This window comes from Delphinapterus leucas, chromosome 8, assembly GCF_059928025.1.
Source record: "Delphinapterus leucas isolate spDelLeu-1000000601 "Yukka" chromosome 8, BTC_Dleu_Yukka2, whole genome shotgun sequence".
NCBI classification, from domain to species: Eukaryota; Metazoa; Chordata; class Mammalia; order Artiodactyla; family Monodontidae; genus Delphinapterus; species Delphinapterus leucas.
Window position 1 is genome coordinate 42,883,333 of NC_143136.1, and position 23,108 is coordinate 42,906,440.

A 23,108-nucleotide genomic window follows, 5' to 3' on the forward strand; every position below is an offset into this window, starting at 1 on the left:
GTCACCTTTCAGTAAGAACCCGACACAAAGTGATTTGAGCGATAAAGGCAATATTTTGACTCATGTAATTCAAAACGTGACATAGCTATACCCAAGTATTCAAACATGAACATATCTCAGCTCTGCATTTCCTCATGCTTTATTCCCCAGCAGATTCTTTCCAGATAGAAGGAACGACCAGCAGCTCAGTCTTAGCAACCCCATCAAAAAGATGGTGTCACTTTCCCAATACTATCAATAAATATGCTACGGTGGATTCTTATTGGGCCAGCTCAAGTCATATGCCCATTACTGAACCAATCATTGTGGCACGGGGATACATTGTCTTGATTACCCAGGACTGTCTCATGTACTCCTCCTCCCTGCTGAAGCCACAGGATGGGGTCAGCCCCACTGCACTACACGGATTGAGAATGGAGGAAATGTAGTTCTCCCAAGGAAAATCAAACGCTGTTATCAGAAGAAGCGAGAACAGATACAAAACAAACAGGTGAATACTAGGGGCAGATTCTTACATTAATGGGCATCCCTATTATCTCTTATTATCATATATTCATTCATGAGTCCCACAACTTTATAATCAAATTTTGAGATTAACTTTGGCAATTTGTATCAATATTTTTAATATACATACCCTTAACCCAGCAACTCTGTTTCTAGAAATGATAGCTCTGCTATTAAGTGTTTTCCTACATGTCCAACACTGGCCTGTGTACATTGAAGACGTTATTTCATTTAATACAGAACTCTAGGATGGAGTGGTATTATCTCTATCTTTGAGCTGAAGAAATTGGGCTGTTAAGGGACTTAAACAAGGTTGCAGAGCTAATAAGAGGTAAAGCCAGAAGTCAGTCTTCAAAGTCTTCACTACTATTAGTTACTTCCCTCAGCAGTCTCTGTGGCATATAGTCTCATGAATTTATTCTAAGCAAAACTATGACAGGTGAGAAAAGAGGCACATCCCAGGAGGTTATTTATAAATATTTGTCCACAGAACTCAATGTGAAATAAAGTTTCAATAACTTATGTCAACCTACATATTCCTCTCATTATCAGTAAATATATACTAAGTTCTTACTTTATAAAATGATAAAAGATTAATGACTTTTTTGGTAAGGCTGTGAAATTACAATTTTGTTCAAACCAGCTGTCTAAGCTACGGAAACATCCACAGTTAATCAGACACAGTAAGGCCTTGTGCATTGTTTCATATCTCTCACCATGTCAGTTTACCATTTAGGAAAAAGTTGGATACTGAATCTGTATTACTCAAAATATATCTTTATACATTGCAGCTGTCTATTATCAGGCCAAAGAGAGCTTTAGGCTAAATTATTTAACCTTGATGACACTCAACACTGGAACATTCCATCAAATTGGAAAGTGAGTGGCCTAGGAACCCACAGACCTGCTGGTTTTAACCATTTCACCCAAGAGTGAGAAGCTTCTGTTAGCAGTCAGAAACCTTCGCTCTGCGCTAGTCCCCAAATCAGGGCAAAAGAGGGGGCAGGACAGCAATGGCCCTGAAGCCAATGAAGAGGTTAGACCACTCTAAGGACAGCTGGAAAGGTAGCCATACTGGTCTAGGTTTCTGACAGCTGCCTGGACTAGGTGGGAGGAGAGGGAAAACTCAATACATAGAACTCTGTAACACACAGAAAGATCAGTTGATTTATAATCAGTCTCTTTTTTACCATGCTTCCATTTCTCATTATCCTCGGGAATGTATCCTCAGCAAATATAGCCCTAAAACACTCCTGAAAAGCACATGAAGGAGAAGCTCATTTGCACAAGAGTAATGATTTAGTCCTGTGAACTTTTAATTTGCATAATCCCCTTTCCTTTCCCCCTTTTGTAAAGGTCTTTGATATTTTTTTCTCCAAATGATGTGGGTTGGGGAAAAGAATTAAGCAAGCATCAAAGTTCTCCCTCCTGTGTTCTCAGCTATTACATTAATCTTTAAGATTTTTCTCTCCCGTTTATTAAAAATCAGTGACTCATCCAACTTTACACATAAATCCACATCAAAGTTAATTAGAATCTTGGTAGGCTAATGTTTGTCTCTTCCCTTATTAATTCCTAGAAGCTTGAAGCAAGGCTCTGTGTGTGATTGTGGAAGAAAGGAAAAGAGAAGCCAGTGGACTGACCTGCTAGGGCTTCATGGGCAGTGTTTGCATGGCTGGATTCAGAGTTGGGCCCAAGCCCACTCGCTGTGAAGAAGGACCAGGCCTCTAAGTAGCCCTGCTGATGGTCAGGTCAACCTCCTCTGGAACTGTGGTGAACCCTGACACCAATCTGAAAGAGGGAAAATGGAGGTAAGAATTAAACAACAGAGGATAGAGCCTTGCTTGCTGACATCTTTTGCTCTCCCTCCTCTATAATCAGGAAAAGCAGCCAATCATTCTCGTAAATTGACTTTCTCTCCTTCCTTCCTGTAAAGTTAAAAAACAAAAAAGATACCATGCAGCTTTGTAGAACTTCTACTGGAAGCAGGAAAAAAAAAACTGCAAGAGGTAAGAGGATAGTGCAAGACAGAAATGATCACACAGCAAGACATTTTCTTACGCGGGCCTCTCACCGTCGTGGTCTCTCCCATTGCAGAGCACAGGCCCCGGATGCGCAGGCTCAGCGGCCATGGCCCACGGGGGCCCAGCCGCTCCGCGGCATGCGGGATCCTCCCGGAACGGGGCACAAACCCGCGTCCACTGCATCGGCAGGCGGACTCTCAACCACTGCGCCACCAGGGAAGCCCCAGCAAGACATTTTTGTGTTTGGTTTTCTCAAAATGTACCTGGAAACAGAATGTACGGAGAGTACATGAGTAGGACAGGGGATTCGATCTAATGTACTTATTAGTGAGAAACTGACGGCACCAGCTCCAGGATTTATTGCATATTGATTTTGCTTTAGGAAGTTTGTGTGGAAATCACATAAAACAAACTGAGAAAACAAACTTTCTTCCCAAACCATTCTTGAAATGTGTTGGGAAATCTTCCAAAGTATTTTCTTATTTTGAAAAATTAGTTACATTATTAACATTCCAAAGTCTAAAGTATACACAACAGGAAAGCCAAAACCTCATACTTCTGCCCCATAACAAGAGGCTTAAATTATTCACAGATAAGACAAGTTAAAGTTTTAGAGCATAATAAACTTATTTCACATTCATACTTTTGAAACTACTCTTTAAAAAGCCACATAATTCCACACTATATGTAAGGAGATAATTTGAAGTCCTAGAAAAACTTAAAACCAAAAGAGTTCATATTGAGTTTAACCCACACTGGAGGGCTGATGCATTGTATTCAGAGGTTCCTCCCTTAGCTCTGATGACTAAGACTTTGTTCTGGGTCACATTCCATGTGCTCAGATCCTTTCCTCCCAGGAAATTTCTTACCCTTTCCCACCACCTTCCTCTCCCCCTCAAAACACAAGTATCAGGCCGTCTCACCAGCTTGCCCAGAGCCAATGCTCCTGAGCCCCAGCTTGAGTTCACCTCCCAGGAGGCTCTTCTGCCTCCAGAGAACAAGAAATCCAGGCAGGTTAAACCCGCAGAAGAATTGATAATTCCAGAAAAAGAACAAGGCACTTTCAGTCCTACAGAGAGGTGGCCACAAGATTGCTTTGGATTCTTCACACCATTACTCTGGATTCAGAGATGGGCCCAAGCCCACTTGCTGTGAAGAAGGACCATTAGCCATTTTAGCCATTTTAGCATGGCTAAAATGTAGGGCTGGGGTGGGCACAGATGCCTCAAATATGATAATCAGTTTATAATATTCACATTGTCACACAAGACCAGGTAAACCAGACTTGGGTTTTGCAATTTACATAGCCAAGTTCACGTCCTTGAGGCAACTCTACCACATTTCTACCAGTTACTGTTCAGTCCCTTTGGGATATGAAAAGGGTTGTTTTCCAACATCCCTTGGCCCTTCCTTCCCTAGAGGCTACATTTAAACTTCATCTTCACTTTTCAATGCTCAACCCACCCTGCTCTTAAGGATCTATTGTTTTGTATGAAATAAAATGATAAACATTGAATTTTGACACACCTTCTGTGCCACACTAATTCAATACCTACAAATGAGACATTTGTTTTGATTCATTATATGTAACAGAAATCATACAGAGGAGCCATGTTTTATGCAGGGATAGGTCTACTAAAGTCAGCATGTAAAATAAAATCACGTAGCAGCTAAATTTGTTATTCCCTTAAACTAATTTGGAATGCATAATTTTGTGTATACAGCCCTACTCGGTAATATATATCACTTTCAAATGATTCCACTTAATATAAGTGAAAAATATAATTTTCAACATTTTTTAATTTTGTAAGAAGAGAGAGTGAGAAGCTGGTATTCTTCATTGAGTTCTGAATAAGGTAGCTGGTTTGCATTTAGAGTGCATGTTCTATTAAAAAAAAACTCATAAAACAAAAAACACAACCATGCCTTTAAGGGCTAGAATCCCACGGAGCAGCAAGATGCTCCTTAGAATCACACAAGAGCTAGACACACAGGGGAGCACCATTTGTTGGTGTCATGGTGGATGCACGATTAAAATAAATATTTTTGTCCTTCTCTCACTTTTACCTTGTTTTTTATTGTTGGGTAGGCTGTTGGTTTGCTAAGCCAAGCACCTTTAGTTGAATTCCCATAAATTAAATGTGTGTGTGTATGAAATGCAACTCCACTGTAGAGAAAAAAAATGTGTATCAGGTTGATTACCCAGCAATGTTCACTTATTTGTCTATTTACTCTAAATATGAAGTTTGACTCCTTTTTACTGGGGGATTGAATCTCCTATTGCCACTGCTGCATGCAAAAAGATGTCCATATACACACGCACAGACGCACGTGGGCGTTACACACACACATGCACATACCGCCACCACTGAGGGGGCAGTATATGAAACACCCTCCTCCAAAATCTCCAGTCAAGGTTTAATCAACTTCGTCCCACTAACTGTTAAACCCCTTGGCATCTACGACCCCACCCCACCCTTGCCATGTGGCCAGATGTCTCATCTACTTCCTTGTGCTCTGGAAGTTACCTACATGGTGCCTACAATGCCCCTTTGGGCACTGAGTTCCTCCGGGGCCCCATCAGTACCCTGCCCTGGTCCAGGGCCCCACTGTGTGCTGCAGGCTCTGCTGCCCTCGCTGTGACCTGCACTTTTGCCGTGGCCACCTTTCTGCCCCCAGCACTGCTAGTAGCCTCTACTGTTGCTGCATTTGCTGCAGTAACCAGTACTGCTGGCTGCCTCTCCCCTAGAAAAGCAAGAAAAAGAGGAAACCAAGACACTCTTGGGTACTAGTCAGCTCTCTCCTTCAACAGTTCAAGGTCTGAATTTCTGGGTTATAAGGAGTCTTGAAGATACTACCGCAGGAGGGAAGGAGGGGGCCTTGTCAGCAAAGGGCATATTTCAGGTTAGTTGATAATGGGAAAATCATTAACATGAAATAACGGCAACAACAAACACTTACATAGCACTTAGAACACCCTAAGCACTGTTTTAAGTGCTGACACACCTTAACTCATTTAAGGCAACTGTTTTGGCCCCTTTCAATATTAAGAACATGTTGCTACCTGTATTGGCCTCCTAGCTCCACCCCAAACTTGCCAATAGGAGGGAAATCCCCTTCTCTCTCATTGTCAGCCAGAGTGACAGTTCTGTCTTCCCAGTCAGGGCATACTCAGATTGCATATGGCTGATAGCTGGCTTCTCCCAAATTCTAGCAGTCCTAGCTTACTAGATTACAATATAAAATGTAGGCTTCCTAGGAACAGATACTGTGTTTGCATTCACATTTTTAAACTCGTTTTATAATGAAAATGAGTAGGAAACGTTTATACATACATATATACATGCATATGCATTGATACGTTTATCTCATATATATGAGATACACATGATATACATGAGAAAACAAATGTCATATATATATAGTCATATATATATGAGAAAAACATATATAAAAATTAGAGAAGAGTATAATAAACCTTTATAAACCAGTCCTAATTTCAACAGTTATCAACATGTGAATAATCTTGCTTCATCTATACCCCACCCACAGAATTATTTTGAAGCAAATTGCAGACATCCTATTATTTCATCTATAAATACCTCAGTATGTGTGCCAGTTATCAGTTTAACATTCCGCAGCTCCAAACCCACCCCTCTTTGTTCCAATGTGTGATTCTGGAGCTGGACCCTAGAAACATTTCTCTTTTGCCAGCTGGCAAGATGTTAAGCTTTATCGTTAGAGGACATCAGAGGGACCCTGGAGGCGGAAGGGGTCTCTCTTCCAGGCCTCACTGTGCTCTCCCCTGCCTGTTCTTATAGTCGCAGGCAGCCGCAGCTCAGGAGCCGCATAGGGGCACTAACCTCCCAGAGAGTTTGGCAGCACCCAAATGGGTGGCTTCCCAGTGAGTTCTGCTGGCATCTCAGCCAACCTCCCAGTGAGTCTCACATGTGCTCAGCTGGGGTCTTCTCATGATTTTATATATGTGTGTGTTTGTATACAGCTATATGCAAAACATTTCCATAATTCTAAAGTTATAGCTACAAAACAAAGAACATTTAGTGCAGTCTAGCTTCCATTCATGTCCTCTTCCCTTTCCTTTAAGAAATCATTTTTCATTAATTTGTCAATTCTACCATTTTTAAAGATAAAAGCAAAAATATTCACATTCCCCTTTCTTTAAAAAAGGTAGCACACTATATGTACTATTTTGTACCTTGCTTTTTTCCACTTAACAGTATATCCTGAAAATCACTTCGTAAATGTAGAGACGTCTGCTGCCGTTGCTTAGTATTCCCTGAGTGAATGCACGGTATTCAACCATCCCTGAACTGGTGGACATCTGAGTTGTCTCCAGTCTTTTGCTATTATAGGCAATGCTTCAGTGAACATGTCTTTTCAATTTTGTATCAGAGTATCTTCAGTATTGTATCAGTTAGCTTTTGCTATCTATAGCACATTACCTCAAAACTTAGTGGCATAGAGCAACATCATTTATTAGCTCAACATTCTGTAGGTCAGCAATTTGGGCAGAGCTCAGCCCTGTCCTTCCTTCTGCTGTTTTCACTCATGTGACTGAAGTCAGCTGTCAACTCAGTTGGAACTGGAGAGTCCAAGGTAGATTCACTCACATGTTGGGAGGTCGGTCAGCTGCTGGCCAAGAAGCCACGAGTGGCCTCTCACCCTCTGGTAGGCTAGCTAGCACTCACTTATACGTTCTTGTTGCACTCTCAGGGTTCCAAGCACGTCAAGAGAAAACAAGACCCAGTGCACAAGTACTTTTCAATCTTCTGCTTGCGTTAACTTTGCTACTGTCCTAGGGTACTCAGACAAGCTCATTGTTATGGGGAAGAGGGTGACTACCCAAAGATACGCACACAGGCAGAGGTATTCTAGCAGTCATTTGCAATCTGTCACAGGGATAGAACTCCAAAGACAAGGTTGTTGAGTCACAGGGCGAATTCAAATGTAAAATTTCCAAATCCCCCAACCTCCTAACCCTAAGGATTAGACCATTAGTATTCCCTCCCACTATGAAGGAAAGTGCCTGTTTCTCATAGTGTCAGTGCCCATACAATAGTGTATGTTTTCAAACTTTAATATCTTTGTCAATCTAAAAGTGAGTGACGGTATCTCAGTGGCAATTTAATCTGCATCTCTCAATATGAGTGAGGTTGAGCATTCTTCTCATATGCTTAGGAGCCATTTGGATTTTATCTGTGAACTGCCTATATTTCTTGTCCATTTTTTCGCTATCAATCGCTACAGAGTGATTGGTCTTCTCTACTTTTACAAGCTTTGTATATATTAGGACTATTAGCTCTTTGTCAGTGATATAAATTTAAATATTTTTCCCAATTTATCATTTGTCTTTATGCTTTTTTAATCGTGCAATCCTTCCTTTGTTTCTGGATTTTGAGCCATTGTTAGAATAAGTTTTATCCATTCCCAAATAATGGGGGAATTCACCCATGTTCTTCTAATATTTGTGTGTGTTGGGAGGAGGGGATCTAAATATTCCAGTTTCCCTATCAAGATACCACCTCTGTTGTAAACTAAATTTCCTTAACTAATTGGGTATATATTCAGTTGACATTTAAAGTATGACTAATTCCAAGTGAAAATGTGAATTAGTCAAATTCTGTATTCCTGTTCTCCATCTCCGCCTCTACCTACAGCTGAATTTACACTCCCTTTTAAAACCAATTCAAACCTCATCTCCTGTCCACACTGTCCAGTGAGTCAGCAGAAGCCTCCCAGTTTCCATATTGCTAGGTAGTTGAAAGTACAAATTCCTGGTTGTGTGATCTCAGGCAAATTATGTCAATCCTCCTAAATCTTAGTCTTTTTATCTGTAATCTGTGAGGATAACAAAACCTCCGTCACAGGGTCATTTAATAGAATCAATGAGATAATATAGGGAACTCACTAGCATAGTACTGGCACATAGTAAGTGCTCAATAAATTATGGGTCACCCATCAGAGAAGTGGAAAGACCAAGTAATGAAAAAAGGAAAATACCTAAGACTGGGAAATGCGGAGCTTAATGCAGAAAAAGCTTTGTTGGCAGTGATTAACATGTGTGTATATAAACATGTGTGCACGAACTGGGAAAGAACACACAATTGTGTTTTCTTTAGTGTGTTTCATCCAGGGATGCTTCCCTATAGACTGAGAGTGGTGGGCTCTATGCTTGGCAAGGAACTTTTACTCTCTTGAGTATAACAACTCTGAATCCCTACCTGTGAGAAGAAAAGGCAAAACCATAAGGAGCAGAAGACACTTCTGGTCAGCTCAAACCTTAAGAAAATCAGAGTTTTCGACTCAAAATGTGCTAAATAGCTGAGCACTTGACCTGCAAACACTGAAGTTCCAAGGTGCCTCTTGCATGCCTGGAACTCCATCCCAGAGACTTCATGTCATGTCCTGCCAGAGGTTCCCCTTCCAACTCCTGACTCAGAGCTGCTTGGGGCAGATGGTATGTTCCAGGTAGCCAACTCCTTCCAGCCACACCCGTGGGACTGCAAGCCCTCCTACTCAGCTGGTCTTCATTCTAGCAGTTTCTACCCCAAGAATCTAGGATGTCAGATGTAAATCTTGAGGGGGAAAAAAATAGATATTAGTAAGGGCAGTCCTGGAGCTAAATTGAAACAAGACAGAATAAAAAATACCAAGGTCATGGAATTACACTTGTGAGGTGAGTGAGGGTGCTGGGTTTGGTAGCACTCTGGCATGGCTGGAACAGGAGTTACATAGCTCAGTGAGGCAGTCTAGAGCTGCCCTTGGCACATGTGAAACTTTTACCTTTATTTAAGCTAAGAGTGGTTTTTAAAATATCAGAAAAGTGACTGCCACTGGAGCCATGGGGAGGGGGGTTTGCTTGGGAAGATGCATGAGGGAAGTTTCTGGAGTGATGGCAATGTTCCATATCTACATAGGGGCTGGAGTTAAACAGGTGGCATAAGCATTTATTAAAACTCACAAATGTACACCTGAGATTTGTGCGTTTCTTTGTAATTTTTACACTAAAAACAGCAAAACCTTGAAATCTAGTGAACAGGCATGCTGAAATAGAGAAATATTTAGTGCACTGATGTCTCCAATTTATTTGAAATGTATTAAAAATGGACTAATGGATGTCCAGGATAGGATGAATAAAAACAAACATAGGGCTTCCCTGGTGGCGCAATGGTTAGGAATCCACCTGCCAATGCAGGGGACACGGGTTCAAGCCCTGGTCTGGGGGGATCCCACATGCCGCGGAGCAGCTGAGCCTGTGCGCCACAGCTACTGAGCCTGCGTGCTAGAGCCCCTGAGCCACAACTACTGAGCCTGGGTGCCACAACTACTGAAGCCTGCGTGCCTAGAGCACGTGCTCTGCAAAAGAGAAGCCACCGCAATGAGAAGCCCGCGCACCACAACAAAAGAGTAGCCCCTACGCGCTGCAACTAGAGAAAGCCCGCTCGTAGCAACGAAGACCCAACACAGCCAAAACTAAATAAATAAATAAAATTTTAAAAAAGAAAAAAGACATAGATGGTAATGGTAAAATCACGCTGGTGAGTACACAGGTGTTTACACTACAATTCTTTCAACATGTTTGAAATTTTTCATAATAAAACGTTGGGGAAAGTTACCTAATACTTTATCAGAAGCAAACCAGCAAACTCTGGATACACAGCAATCCTGAGGACTGTCACTGGGAAGATAGAATTCCTTCCAGCACCCTCTGCTCTCCCCTTGGCCACTGACCTCCTCCCTGACACAAACCCTGGCCCACACATCCTTCCTCTTCCCCTGTACCTTCATAATCATGCCCTCACCCTCTGGACAAAGGTGAATGGAAAAACAGCACAGGGTACTCAGGTATTGGGCAGACTTCATGATGAAGACTCAAGCCGACATGCTATCCTCATAATCGTGGTAAATTGTCAGCACACGTACTTTTCTGCACCCAGAAGACTGTAAAATCTTGTGTTTTTTTTTTTAAAAACCTAATTGCAATTATATAAATTGCTTAATATTCCAGATTTTAAATTATAGAAAAGACCGTCTCCTACTAATGGCATGGAGAAATGACCAATATTCGCCTCTTATTTCCACTGCTCACGGGGAAAGAACATAACATTTGTTAAGCCCTAGATACAGAACAGATGCTTTGCATACATTGACTCACATAGTTCTCATAGCCCTGCCAGCATATAGCCCCAATATCCTCATTTTATAATGAAGCTCATGATTATAGAGCCAGTAAATAGTAGATCTAGGCCTCAAACCAAGATCTCCTCAGTTCAAAACCAGTTCTTTCCACCAAAGCACATTGTCTCTGGCATTTAAAATAGGTTATGTTCTGCAAAGCTAACATAGCTCCAAGAACAACAGCAGTCACTTGGCCAGGATTTGACAAACTACCACTAGTAAAGGAATAAAATTTATAAGGGCAGTTCGTGTTCTACTTCAATTGTTTTTACCAAACCACCACCCACCCAAAGGTACTTTTAACAGTTTACACGTCCCACCAGTATTATTGTTAAATGTAACAAGCATACAAAACTTGGCAACTATTCCCGTATTTTCTGTAGCTTTAGGGGCAGTTCAGGGTTTAATAAACCTGCTTAACTGGGGGGAATTTATTTTTGATGTCGGCACTGCCTGTTCATAAACTAGAATTAAACAGATAGCCCAGCTTCTCCTTAATGATCTTCCACATGATGCTTAAACCATCAAAAACTCCTATCCAATGATGAAATAATGGAAGCTTTTCCTCACATTAAGCCAGATTTCTATACTGCTGAAACGATATAGTAATCACCCAGTAGATGGCACTAATCGTGCTGACTACCCTGTTTCTATTGGTTTTCTATCTTAATTAATCCAGAGACTTAGGTCAGAGGTCTTACTCAGCTCCCTACTAGGGTTATAAATATTTAAAACAAAAGACTAGCCCCACATGGCAGTCAAATCATACCTGGTATATTACTTCTTTATGTAAAGTATTTATGGTATCCATCTCTCTGGACAGAACAGGATTAAGATCTGTAAGTGGTAGGTTCTGTAGGCATTCTCAGTAATATTTATCATGCCTCCAACCCCACCAGCATCTCTCTACATAATAAAGTAGGAAACTGAGGAACGCTTTGGGGGATAGGAGGAAGGTAGATGCTGCAAACAGATTTGCTGAAATAAGCAACAATAAAATCTTTTTTTTTTTTTTTAACAGAAACCTAGGGTGAAAAGGCTTATTTTCACTTTGATCTATATAGGTCCAAAGGAAGCCAGGCAATTCCACTATGGGTAATCTGACCTTAAAATATTCTATTTGAACCTAATTCAAAACTCAGTGCTCAGCTCACATCCAGAGGCCATACTCAAAACTCCATTCTGCTGGGAACTACTCTGCTTTACCCATCAATTCTGACCTTCATAGATATATGCTTCCAAGTACAATTCTTCCACATTTTATAATACAGAACCTTGGTATGTTCTGGCCTCACAAAGATAAACTGGTACGTGTATGTGTGTACATACACTTCAAAATTATTTCTTTGTTAATGGGAGAGATCAAGGGTAGGGGACAAAAGTTTTCAGGGACTTTGTTTCAAGTGCAGCTCTCCCAGACCTACACTTATAAACTCTCCTTCTGGTAGAGAAATAATCCATACATTTAACAAGTTCCTGGGGAGAATCTCATATAGGTTTATAAACCATTCTTTGAAAGTTTTATTCAACATCTATTCAATTTGTGGACCAAAAAACTGGACTGTCTCTTCTATGTCCAAAAGCATAAATTTTGATGGCGTGAAATTTTTTAAAATGTACTCAAATTTTTGAAAATGGTTAAAGACCTGATTTTTAAGGACATGTCAATGGTCCTTCAGTTGAGGCTGTTAGACAATACACATGGTATGACAGTGAGGACTGTGGTGTGTCAACAGTCTCAAGAGACCTGGGCTCTAATATAATTCAACATCTAGTCCCTAAGTTTTCAGGAGGCATGTTTTTAAAACTTTGGGAGTCACAGTAAGATTGTGTATTACCTATCAAGACCTTTAAAAAGACTTAAGTGATTAAATGTCTACTAACCAAACTTGTTAAAATGTTCATCTTCTTTACATCATACTGATTATCTATCTCATTGTGGTAAACAGCTCTTCCTAACATCTTTGGACATAATGTTCTTAACGAGGAAACATACTAAATAAGGGGCTTGTCAGTCTGGACTTGATTCTCTTGCCTGTGATTAGTGCTTTAAGAAACATCATTATACCCTTTTAGCTCAGAAACCTGGAGAAATGTGGTCACAGATCTGGAAGACAAATTCTTGTGCATCCCTAACAAAGCAAACCTTGAGGAATTTGGAAAAAACCTGAATACACCTGGAAAGTAGAATGTTTTTCTCCCTCGGGTCCTAACATATCATCATTCATGATAGTGCTGTTTTTCCAAGGTCACAATTAGATTTCCTCAGAAGCATAACTTAACTGTTAGTCATTATGGCTACTTACTTAATAATTGGCTGGAACCTCAATACACAGATTTTCACTATGGCCAAGTATATCTGCTTTTACCCCTGTCATTAAACCCATACCAGAGATCGACTGTGACCCTCTTCTACTAGAAATGTTCACCTTCATAAGACAGGGGATAAAACAAATTAAGAGAAAGAAAATAGGCTATTAAAAAAAAAAAAAGGCCATCATAGGGCAAGTTTTCCCAAGAACAAGTCTAGAGGAAAACAGACTTTGGTGTGGAAAAGTGTTCCATGTTGATACTGCTTTTCACATGGTTTTCTGGTTTGTTGTCTCTAGAACTTTTGTGAATACATTAAAGTCTCTTAAGAGTCATGGCAGCCTAAAAGTGCTTGGAGCAATCAGTCATTATGGTACATTATGATACTTAATGGTATTATTAAGGTATAAGAAAAGGGAAGACACGTCAGTAAGTAAACTGGAATGTCAGATCCACATAAACTAACAACTGCTACTGTGTCTTAAGACTGATGTAAAATACTCTCAATTTGCACCTTCTGAGAAAACTTTTTAGTTTATCTTAAAACTTCCTATACTTTAAATGTTCTTTATATATCATAAGATTACTTTTTTACTAACCTCACATCTATTTGTTTTTAGTATCACTCCCTTGGCATTATTACTCAACCCAGAAAATTAAACACCCTTAAAATGTTAAATGATAAAAATACAAGTGACAAATACTCAGTGATACAAATATTTAGGGTAGCCTAAAGCTAAACTGTCCTCAAATTTAAAACACAATTACTAAAACTACAGGAACAAAGCAAAATTGAGTTGGTATACTATAGGAAAACCAGTCTAAGTGTCCATGGGAAAGCATACTGCAGCTTTCACTATTATACATCATCATCTGTGCTTATGGGTTTCATCTTTCCATGTCTGTACTGTAGCAACTCCCAAACAACCTGCCTAGACAGGAGGGGCCACCTGCCTAATGAGACTTCAATCCACTTCAGAACTGGTTTGTAAAAATAAAGTGGGACCCAAACCTAGCAGTGTGCATTTCTATACTAAATGGGTTTTGTTTTCAGTAGGTGTTTAAACTTATTTAAAAGTTGATAGCTGAAAGCACCAGGAAGGAGGAAGGTAGGAAACTTTCTTCCTCTTAACTTCTTGATGAGTACTGTCCAAGCAGGCTGGGAAGGCAAATATTCATTACGGATTGTAACTCACCTTGCTTTGGTTTTGAAGGCTTTCCTTAAGAAAAAAGAAATTTGTTAATAAATGATAAAAAATACAGAACAACAAGGTTAAATGATTGAGGCAAATGTCAATTACAAAAGTAAAAGATAAGGTCTTTCTCTACTTAATCTCAACACAATAAAGGGTAACAATACTTCCACACCTAACCCTGCATTTTCTTCTGTTCTCGAGGTATGACTAGACAACAAACATTTGACTGCTTATTATGAGCCAGAAGTCATTCTACTCATTCACACAGGAAAATCTTAACTATACAAAGGGGTAATATTACTCACTTGTTTTTATAGTTATGGAACCTGGCTTACAGAGGTTTCAAGTGGAATAACTTGCCCAACATCACAGGTGAAGAGAAAATAAGGCCAGGATTGGAAGCTCAGCAATCCATACCTGATTATTTTAATCTTCCAGAACTCCAAAATCCTTTCTTTTAAAATGACCTTTAACACTAGTCTCCCACAAATAACTCAGTGTTAGTGCTCCTACATCTACTGAGGTTTAAAAAAAAAAAAAATTATGTACTAATTTGTAATTTTTTTTTACTCCAAACATCTGTAATTTTGTGAACATCTTAAAAAAATACTAGTCACAAAGCCAAATTAACTAGAATCATCAGTATACGAATAAAGGAAAAACTTATTTCTATAACATATAATCCGCAGTTACTGAAATACTATAAACAATAAGCTTCTTGAGATTATTCATTATTTCGTCTACCCCTTAACACTATCCACACAGTGCCTAATATGTGACATACTGAAATACCTGTTAGACACACTGGATTAGAGCAAACAAATACCCGGCACAAATTTTTATATTTAAACGCTATGCCACTTTCAGAAAACAAAGTCCACTTAAATTATTGTTATTTGAGGTGGGGAAAAAAGACACAGTGACAAATACAAAGCTAAGTAGTCACCAGGCTGAAGTCATCATTACAATTACAGTAAAAGGTACTGGCTCTCCATTGTAAACCATTAAAAGAGCAAAAGTAAGGTAGGTCTGTTAACATTAACGCAAGTTTTATTCAAGAGATAATGTTGAAGAAGAGTTTAATTCCAACAAAGGAAAAATTTACCAGTTATCCACCATACAGTAAAAAGTGGAACTGGACACCACTTACAACACATAAATAACTTCTACCTTTACATTTCTAAATAAAGCTGTATTTGCTTCTTTGAGAGAGCCATTTCTTAACTGTTGCTGATAAGGCTTTGTGAATTGTGTTCAGAAACTGACAATAAACACACACACATACCCTCAAATAAAGTAAGAACCTAGGAATTTCACTCCAGGCTGCGTTTCTGCAAGTACCTAGGACGCCATAAATTAAGATTACATTTTTCTACATAAATTCAATTTGAATTACCTTCACTATAATATTTATCTACCATAATTTGTAAAAATTAGATCAATGTTTATTATGACTTCATAACTCCCTCAAATTAAACTTCAATATTTGACATAGTAGTTTAAGAAAATAAACATTCAAGGCCTCAGTTTTAAATTCCCATTCAGTGTAATGCACAAAGCTGGTAAGTATTAACAGGACTACCCTAAGATAAAGTAAATGTAGCTTTCTTCTAAAAATTTCTTGTTATAATACAGATCACATTCTATTCCATAATTCTGATAAAGAATATGTTTTTTGGTAACAGAACAAGAGTCTACGATGATTCAGTCCCTGGAAAATCTTAATGGCAGTCACTCAATGGAGAAGTCAATCATTCCTGGAGTCACAAACACTCAAAAATTGCTGTTAGCATTAACCATGTTTTTGCTTTTTTGGTGGTTATTGCTTTAGCTGGCCATATCTGTTTTTAAGCCAAAAGAACATCTCCCACTAAGCCTTATTTTAAAAATTACAAAGTTTATACAGAAAATAGACTCATAGAGGCTAAAATGCTGATGTCGTAAGTAACTCACCCATGAAATGGGTGCAGGTATTTTAGAGGATATCGAAAGATCTTTTTGCTCTAAAACTAAATGCCCCTATTCTTCAGTGTTCCCATTCTTCAATAGGAGACTCGAGCCGCTTAATAGTTCTGCTATAAAAAACAAACCACTCTTGTTAACAAACCAAAAACATAAAAGGAAACCGATAAAGGACAGTTTTCACAGTTAACAATAAATAAAAGTGCAGTAAGTGTTCAAGTAGGGCACGTAGTTTAAAAACTACATGTGTGTATTTGGCATAGGTCATCTTTTAAAGGCTCTCCGAGGGTCCCTGCCATTACTTATTGTGGTCATGACTGTTTGATTATTAGCTGTTCCTGGTAGCTGTGGATTTACAGGTCCCCGGCCATTGCTTCTACCAGCATATGAAAATTGGCATCCCCTTGCTTCTGAGCCAGTTTGAACACCGTTTCCTAAAAAAGAATATAAAAAATCATCACCATTTTCAAATAGAAGTATATCTATTTGAAGTTGTAACACATGCTATTAATGCTTACAAGTATTATGGAAAACAAACTCCTTTATTTATTTATTTTATTTTATTTTTTTAAACTACTGGAAAAAACTCAGCTTGAGTCCTAGGTTTTCCCAAATGTATAATTACTGTAAATATATTAACTTGATGCTTGCATTACTAGGGAGAGGAAAAAAGAACAACTTGGGTAATAGAATGAGAAATCAATAAAGCAGGAAAAAAGCATAGTTAATGCACTACCTACATTATAAGGGAAAAAGCAAAAGCAAAATGGTATATAAGTATTGGCATTTGGTTCAAATAAGGTTAACAATGTTTTAAAAGAGACACGTAATTCTAACTTTTTAAAGGAAAAACCAAAGCGTCCTACAGCATAATGATCATCAGCTGTGCTCAAACATGTAGACAACAGGTCAAATAAAACTTCAGCCACCTTAATGAACTCCAGTCACAAAAGACTTTTCCTCTGGTCTTTAAGAATAAAGGCTTCAAAAGACCCTTAACAAGGATGTAAGAACCACTGACCTTTGAGAGTATTTGAGGGGTAAAGGCCAATCTTTTAAAGAGGCAGCTATGAGCATGTGAAAAACTAAGGTGAGCATCAATCTGAAGATAAACTGCTTTCAGTACACAAAAATAACCAGTTATTCTGCATCTATTATCAATAATCACTAGATTACAGAAATTTTGTAAAAATCAATGGAAAATAACATAATGAATCACCAAAACTTAGATTTATTATTAGCCAACGTTCACCCAGTAACTGGCCCAAATGTTTAAATATAGACTGTGCTCAATAAATTAGCTTAAGAGGGAATCTGCTTTCTAGAAAAATCAGTTATATTTTCATAAGACAGATTCCCTTAATTCTTACACCTGATCACAAATATACCAAAAAAAAAAAATCTTACCCACTGGTCCAAATGTACCTGTACCCATATTACTATTCATGGAATTATTCTTCTGTTCACTGTGTGCCTATTAAAAAAATGCCTTAATGTAATCAAATGAAGATTTTCAAAAAACCATATTATTATAACATGTTGTAGCCATTGTTTTTTTTTAAACTTTCAAGGGTTTTTAAACAATTTAAAAAGATTTCTCCAAGTCCTTTCAATGTTAAAATATTCAGGAGTGTTTCCAGACCTTTCAAAGCTTCTGTTACATCTTACACCTTCCTGATATTACTCCCTGCTCCTCAAAAGTGCTAAACTGCTAAATGGCACATACAGTCGTCCCTCAGTATCTCAGGGGGATTGGTTCCAGGACCCCCCAGATACCAAAATCTGAAGATGTTGAAGTTTCTTGTGCAATGTGGCATACTGTAGTCAGCCCTCTGTATAGGAACATTCTGCATAAGCAAATTCAACCAGTGCAATCCCAGGTGGTTGAATGGTCCATGGATATGGAGGGCTGACTGTACATTTCATATACGATACTACAGATACCTATACAGACTCACTCACAAACCATATAAAATGGAAAAGAATTCCATTAAAGAATCTTTAAAAAGATTCTTTTAAAAATTGTCTCCATTATACTTAGGGTATGAAGAGCTTGGCAACCTAGCCACAGATTTATAGTACGTAGTTAAAATTAGCCTAATCATAAAAACAGACAATACATTTGGATTAATTACCCCTTTGTTCTGCTGTCCTCGATAATCTGGGTTAGGTTCACTGAAATTTGGCACTTCTGAATAAACCATACAAAATCTGAAAGACAATAAAGGACAATTTGAATGACTTCTGAAATAATCAACCTTTCTTTACATAACATGCATAACTTTCAGGAATAAAGACTGTAGATGTCAAATGAATTACCAAACAGCAATATGTTAACTAACTCTATTCATTTACAACAAAAACTTTCTAAATGCTTATGTTTCATTAAAAAAAAAAATCAAATATTTGATTGCCTACAATGTTTAAAACATTCTATTTTGTATTTTAATTCTTCTTCTGTCCTTATCAAAGATCAGGGACACAGAAACACATCTTTGTCCTGTTTTTCCACATAGGCTGATTGATGCCTCTGAACCATGTTTATTAGGGTTCCAGAGTTTTTCCAGCAATGGTGATGGATTTGCACTGATCCACTCACACACTTTCATCCCGTCCCTCTTTGACCAATCACTGTGAATCTGCAAAGATAATCATTCAAGGTTAAAAGTGGATATTGCAGGCATGAATAAAGACAACTGGCTATCAAGACACGGTTTATCCCAATGCTTCTTATCAGCTGACTATGGTGTATATTGATAAACATTACACACAAGCATTTTCTTAGCTCCTCAACCCACAAAACCCACAAATAAATCAGAATCAGTTTTGGTAACTCCTGGACTGAAAGTCACTATGTATTGAGTGACCCCCAGTGGTTCTTCACATAACTGACCTCCATTATTATAAATACCTCTGTATACATGAAAGTCAGAACAGGATCCTCAATCTTTCTGTAATATTGATGCTAAGACCTCTCATAACACATTGCTCTACTACTACTCTAAGTACGAACATAAGTGAATCCTAATTTTCCTCCTAAGCGAAAGCAAAGTGTTACCAGTTTCTGATCTTTAAAAGCTAGCAAGATTGCTTATTTTTCCCAAAGTATCTTATTCCTGTAGTGTAGAACACATTCTTCCTTCCTTCTTTTATTTATTTATTTATTTGTGGTGCCATTTGTGGCTTCTCTCTTTAGATATCCTCTATTTTGACAGGCATTAAGTTGATGTCAGGCATTAACCAAACAGAATGGATTTTATGATTTGGCTCATTGCCTACACCATACTTTATGAGTACATCCCAAATGTCTAGGCCAGCATGGAGGCTGAATTACCTTTACACCCCTAGAGAGGATGGTTCCTCCAAGTCAGGGTGGAGATTACCACGGTAGTAGTTTATAGAAGCTTGCATTGTGGCTGCCTGTACGGTACCTAGACTGTGGATAAATACAGGACTTCAAATGTCATTGCTGCAAGTCCTTTTACATACAGAACTTACTTCAAATGGCATTTGTGACATCTGAAAGATATACATTCCCAAAGCCTACAGAAACGGTCCCACTGGGGATTGTCTCAAGTGCAGCTTCTTAATGCTCTTTGCCAGGAAAAACTGACATTCTCAACCACAGGAAACAGTACTGATAGGTGTTAAACTAGCACATACATGCAAAGTTAAGCTGCTGCAAGCATTCAGTTTACAGTCAAAAAGTCAACAAATAGGTTGATAGTTTATACCTACCAGTTATTCTGTACATATTATTTGTAATTTATTCAATTATATGAAATGCATCTTGATACTTACTCCCCAATTTTTTGAAGTTCTCCACCCCTTCCAGTATAAAGTGTCAGACATCCTTTCCACATGGATGCATACCTAGAAAGAAAAGAAACATCAGTTCTATGGAAATATGTATATTTCCTTCTACTTAAATCAAATAAATCTTTATACTTTTTTTTTGTATTGGGGTGCAGGCGGGGCTCAAACCCTGTATCTACCATTGATTAACTTGTTACTTACTAAGGAATAATGCAAAGAAAACTCTACCGCCAAATTTTGACATAATTATATAAACAATAACTAACTCTAGAAAATAGAAATCTTTTTGCAAAGCAAGCATTGTTATACTCCAAAGATCACATCTTTAGTCAATTAAGAAAGGGAGAACATTCAAACTGCAGAGATTCAAGCAGAATTACTTTTCAAACACAGGGCATATAAAATCAACATCCTAGTGTTTACTTTTACACGCATGTACTTGGTCTACCAGATACTGATATATTTTTTCCTTTGCCTCCATAAAACACATAGGCTAGTATGTGTTATTCCTAAGCTACTGAAAATTTAGTAAAATTTAATCAAGGGGCTAAAAAACCATGATCACAAATCTTTCGCTTATCTGCTTTTCCAAATTCCCAGTTTTTAGCAACAACTTGGCTGAACAATTATTTACTGAGAACAATTTTGAATGCAGGAAGCATCATTAGATAAAATAATCCTATTCACAAATCTAAGACAAATGTAAATTAATCAATATTATAAAATAAACCCAAGGCTTGGTTTTCAGTGGTTCTTTGTACAACTACTATGGTAACTTCATGATTTAGAAAGATAAATTATAACCAAATATTGCTTAAGTATAATGATAGTTCATCTTTTAATACAGGTTAATAAAATTTTTCTCATTTCACATTATATATTTCTCTTCATTTAGTAAAGGTTATTTATTAAAGACTCCATTCACCACTTTTAAGTTACACAAAAAGTGACTTAGGAGACAGTGCACTAATATTTCACCTTACTAAAGTAAAAATTAATGCCTATTTTGAGAGAAAATTTGAAGTCACTACAACTAAAACATTTAACTTTCACTTATTTCAGGAATGAGATCAATGTTTGCAGGGTTTTCTGATATGCATCCCAATATTCAAATTACCATTATTGAGCTGTATACCTTTCTTCAAAAGCTAGATTCAACCAGAATTTAAGGGCCTTACAATGGGCCAGACTCTGCTAGATATGTTACTTTAGTAAGGTATAAATATTCCCATTTTACAGAAAAGGAAGTTGAAAACTGTAATAACTTCAAGGTTACACTGAAGTAACAGTAGAGTTTCTTTGGTTTTGAATTTTCCTTTAAACTGTACTCCTTGGTAACTATACTCCTTAAAATCCTATAGATACTATAAGGCTACTGACTTAGTTTTTCCAGTTTTTTTCATGGACACATCTATGTATTTTCCGTGACTACAAAATACGAAATAATTGAAAAGAGATGCCGTTTACAGTGTATAAAATAACTTCTAATCACTGGATGAGATACTTTGGCAGCCAAAAAACTTTAATTATGCTAATTCTTACCATATCCTCCCAGGTAGAAATTCTCTTTTGTGCAAGTTAAAGATGTGGAAGTTTAAAAGACATAGCCAGTGTCATAATGAGTCAGTGTATAAGAAAAAAAATGTCCTGACTCTCACTTCCTTCTTTGATGATACTATGCCTCACTTCCTGAAGATGTTGTAAGACCTGTAAAATACTATCAAAGGGCTCTAAGCTCCTACTTTCAGGGTGATCCAACACTTTTCTGAGATTCTATTTACTTTGCCAACGTCAATCTCCACCCACTTTTCCTACAGTTATGACCAATGAATTATTACAATTCTACTGACCACAAAGCTTCCAAAATCTATTTTTAAGACCCCTTTCTGGCATTTTATCCTCCTAATACTTGGTAAATCTTTAAAGGCAGTCTAATTACTAATCAAAAAAAAAAAGGTTGTAGTAAATTATTTTTAAAAGCCAATCTGCCAACTAACTCTTTTGGACAGAGGTATCATAGACATCTTTCTGCCAAACATTTTCTGCACATCATTTTGTTTTTGTACAACATTGACCTTACAGCAGTAGGCACAAGAAATTATTTTCAAGAACGTGACTTCCAGATATTGTAAACTTCCTCTCTCAACTTTTACATCCGAGTACAAATCTGACACACTACAAAACCTACTAAATTCTCCAGCTACAATCTCGATTTACGTCCACACTGTCTAAATGAGTATACAAATAAAATACGGGCAGGATCTCAAAAGTCATTAAAAAGGGGAAAAGGTTGGAAAAAAAGCTAAGTGACAACTATATTAAATAGTTTATGAAAAAGATGAAGTACTGATTATGTTAGTTTTAACAATCTACTAAAAAGACTCAGTAATCCCAGAACAGTATTTAAAAATCTACTTAATCTGTAAACTGAGGGTGGGGTTGTTTAGATTCGGCTGAAACTGACTGCTTTTAAAGGCGAAGGTGTTACATCCCAATGCCGTCCATCACCTAAGGTTAACACTGAAGGGGCTTAAAAATCCTCGGGGCGGCCCACAGAAAAGATGAAATTTTAGAACTTGCCAAGGTCCCGGGCATCAGCCAATTCCGATTCCGCAGACTCCTACTTGGGAGGCACTCTGATCCCCCAACCCTTTTATGCACACCTACCCTCTGGTCAACCGAATAATATCCCCTGGCTGTATAAGACCTCCGATTTCATCCCACACGGAAATAGTGATGCTGCCAGTTTTATCTGCTACTTTGCATGATCTCACTTCATGGCCGTCTTTGGTTTTGGTCACGCGTCCTGTGAGGATTTAAAAATCAAAATGGGGAGGGATGTATTAGATAATGAGGACTTCCAAAAAGCTAACTCCTCCTCCGGGATCAAAATGCACCTGAAAGGAGGGAAGAGGTCGAGCCCCGGGTTCTCGCTGCAGGTAGGCTACGGCCCCAGCTCGGGCCAACGGGGCCACGTGGATGGGGGAGGGGAGAGGAAAGGGAGGAAAGGGGGACGGGAGCCCCCGGCTCGCGGCGGCGGCGCCCTTCCCTCCTGTCCCGGGACGCACACAGGGCGGCGAGGCGGGCTGCGGACCCC

At 38.4% G+C, this 23,108-nt stretch overlaps 1 protein-coding gene and 1 long non-coding RNA gene across 25 annotated transcripts in view; one reads left to right on the forward strand and one right to left on the reverse strand.

Moving 5' to 3' along the window:
• The window catches only part of NABP1 (nucleic acid binding protein 1), a 60,898-nt gene that overhangs the window by 37,123 nt on the left and 667 nt on the right, over nucleotides 1–23,108 (reverse strand). For 4 of the 12 annotated variants that reach the window (XR_016394077.1, XR_016394076.1, XR_016394078.1 and 1 more), the window contains exons 2-6: nucleotides 22,679–22,817; nucleotides 19,997–20,068; nucleotides 18,331–18,406; nucleotides 17,603–17,669; nucleotides 2,148–16,629 (exon numbers count right to left, since the gene is read on the reverse strand). Coding sequence is in view for 6 of the 12 variants with exons in the window: in XM_089916552.1 (XP_089772678.1) it covers nucleotides 16,460–16,629; nucleotides 17,603–17,669; nucleotides 18,331–18,406; nucleotides 19,997–20,068; nucleotides 22,679–22,817 (524 nt within the window). In the remaining 6 variants the exon portion in view is untranslated. Of the gene's footprint in view, nucleotides 16,630–17,602; nucleotides 17,670–18,330; nucleotides 18,407–19,996 lie in introns of all 12 variants that reach the window. The other 8 variants (XM_089916552.1, XM_022567286.3, XR_016394072.1 and 5 more) reach the window with 7 other exon arrangements.
• Nucleotides 21,411–23,108, forward strand: part of LOC111171673 (uncharacterized) — a 117,664-nt gene continuing 115,966 nt past the window's right edge. For 2 of the 13 annotated variants that reach the window (XR_016394087.1, XR_016394088.1), the window contains exon 1: nucleotides 21,411–22,950. This is a non-coding gene — a long non-coding RNA (uncharacterized LOC111171673). The remainder of the gene's footprint in view (nucleotides 22,951–23,108) is intronic. The other 11 variants (XR_016394082.1, XR_002643714.3, XR_016394081.1 and 8 more) reach the window with 10 other exon arrangements.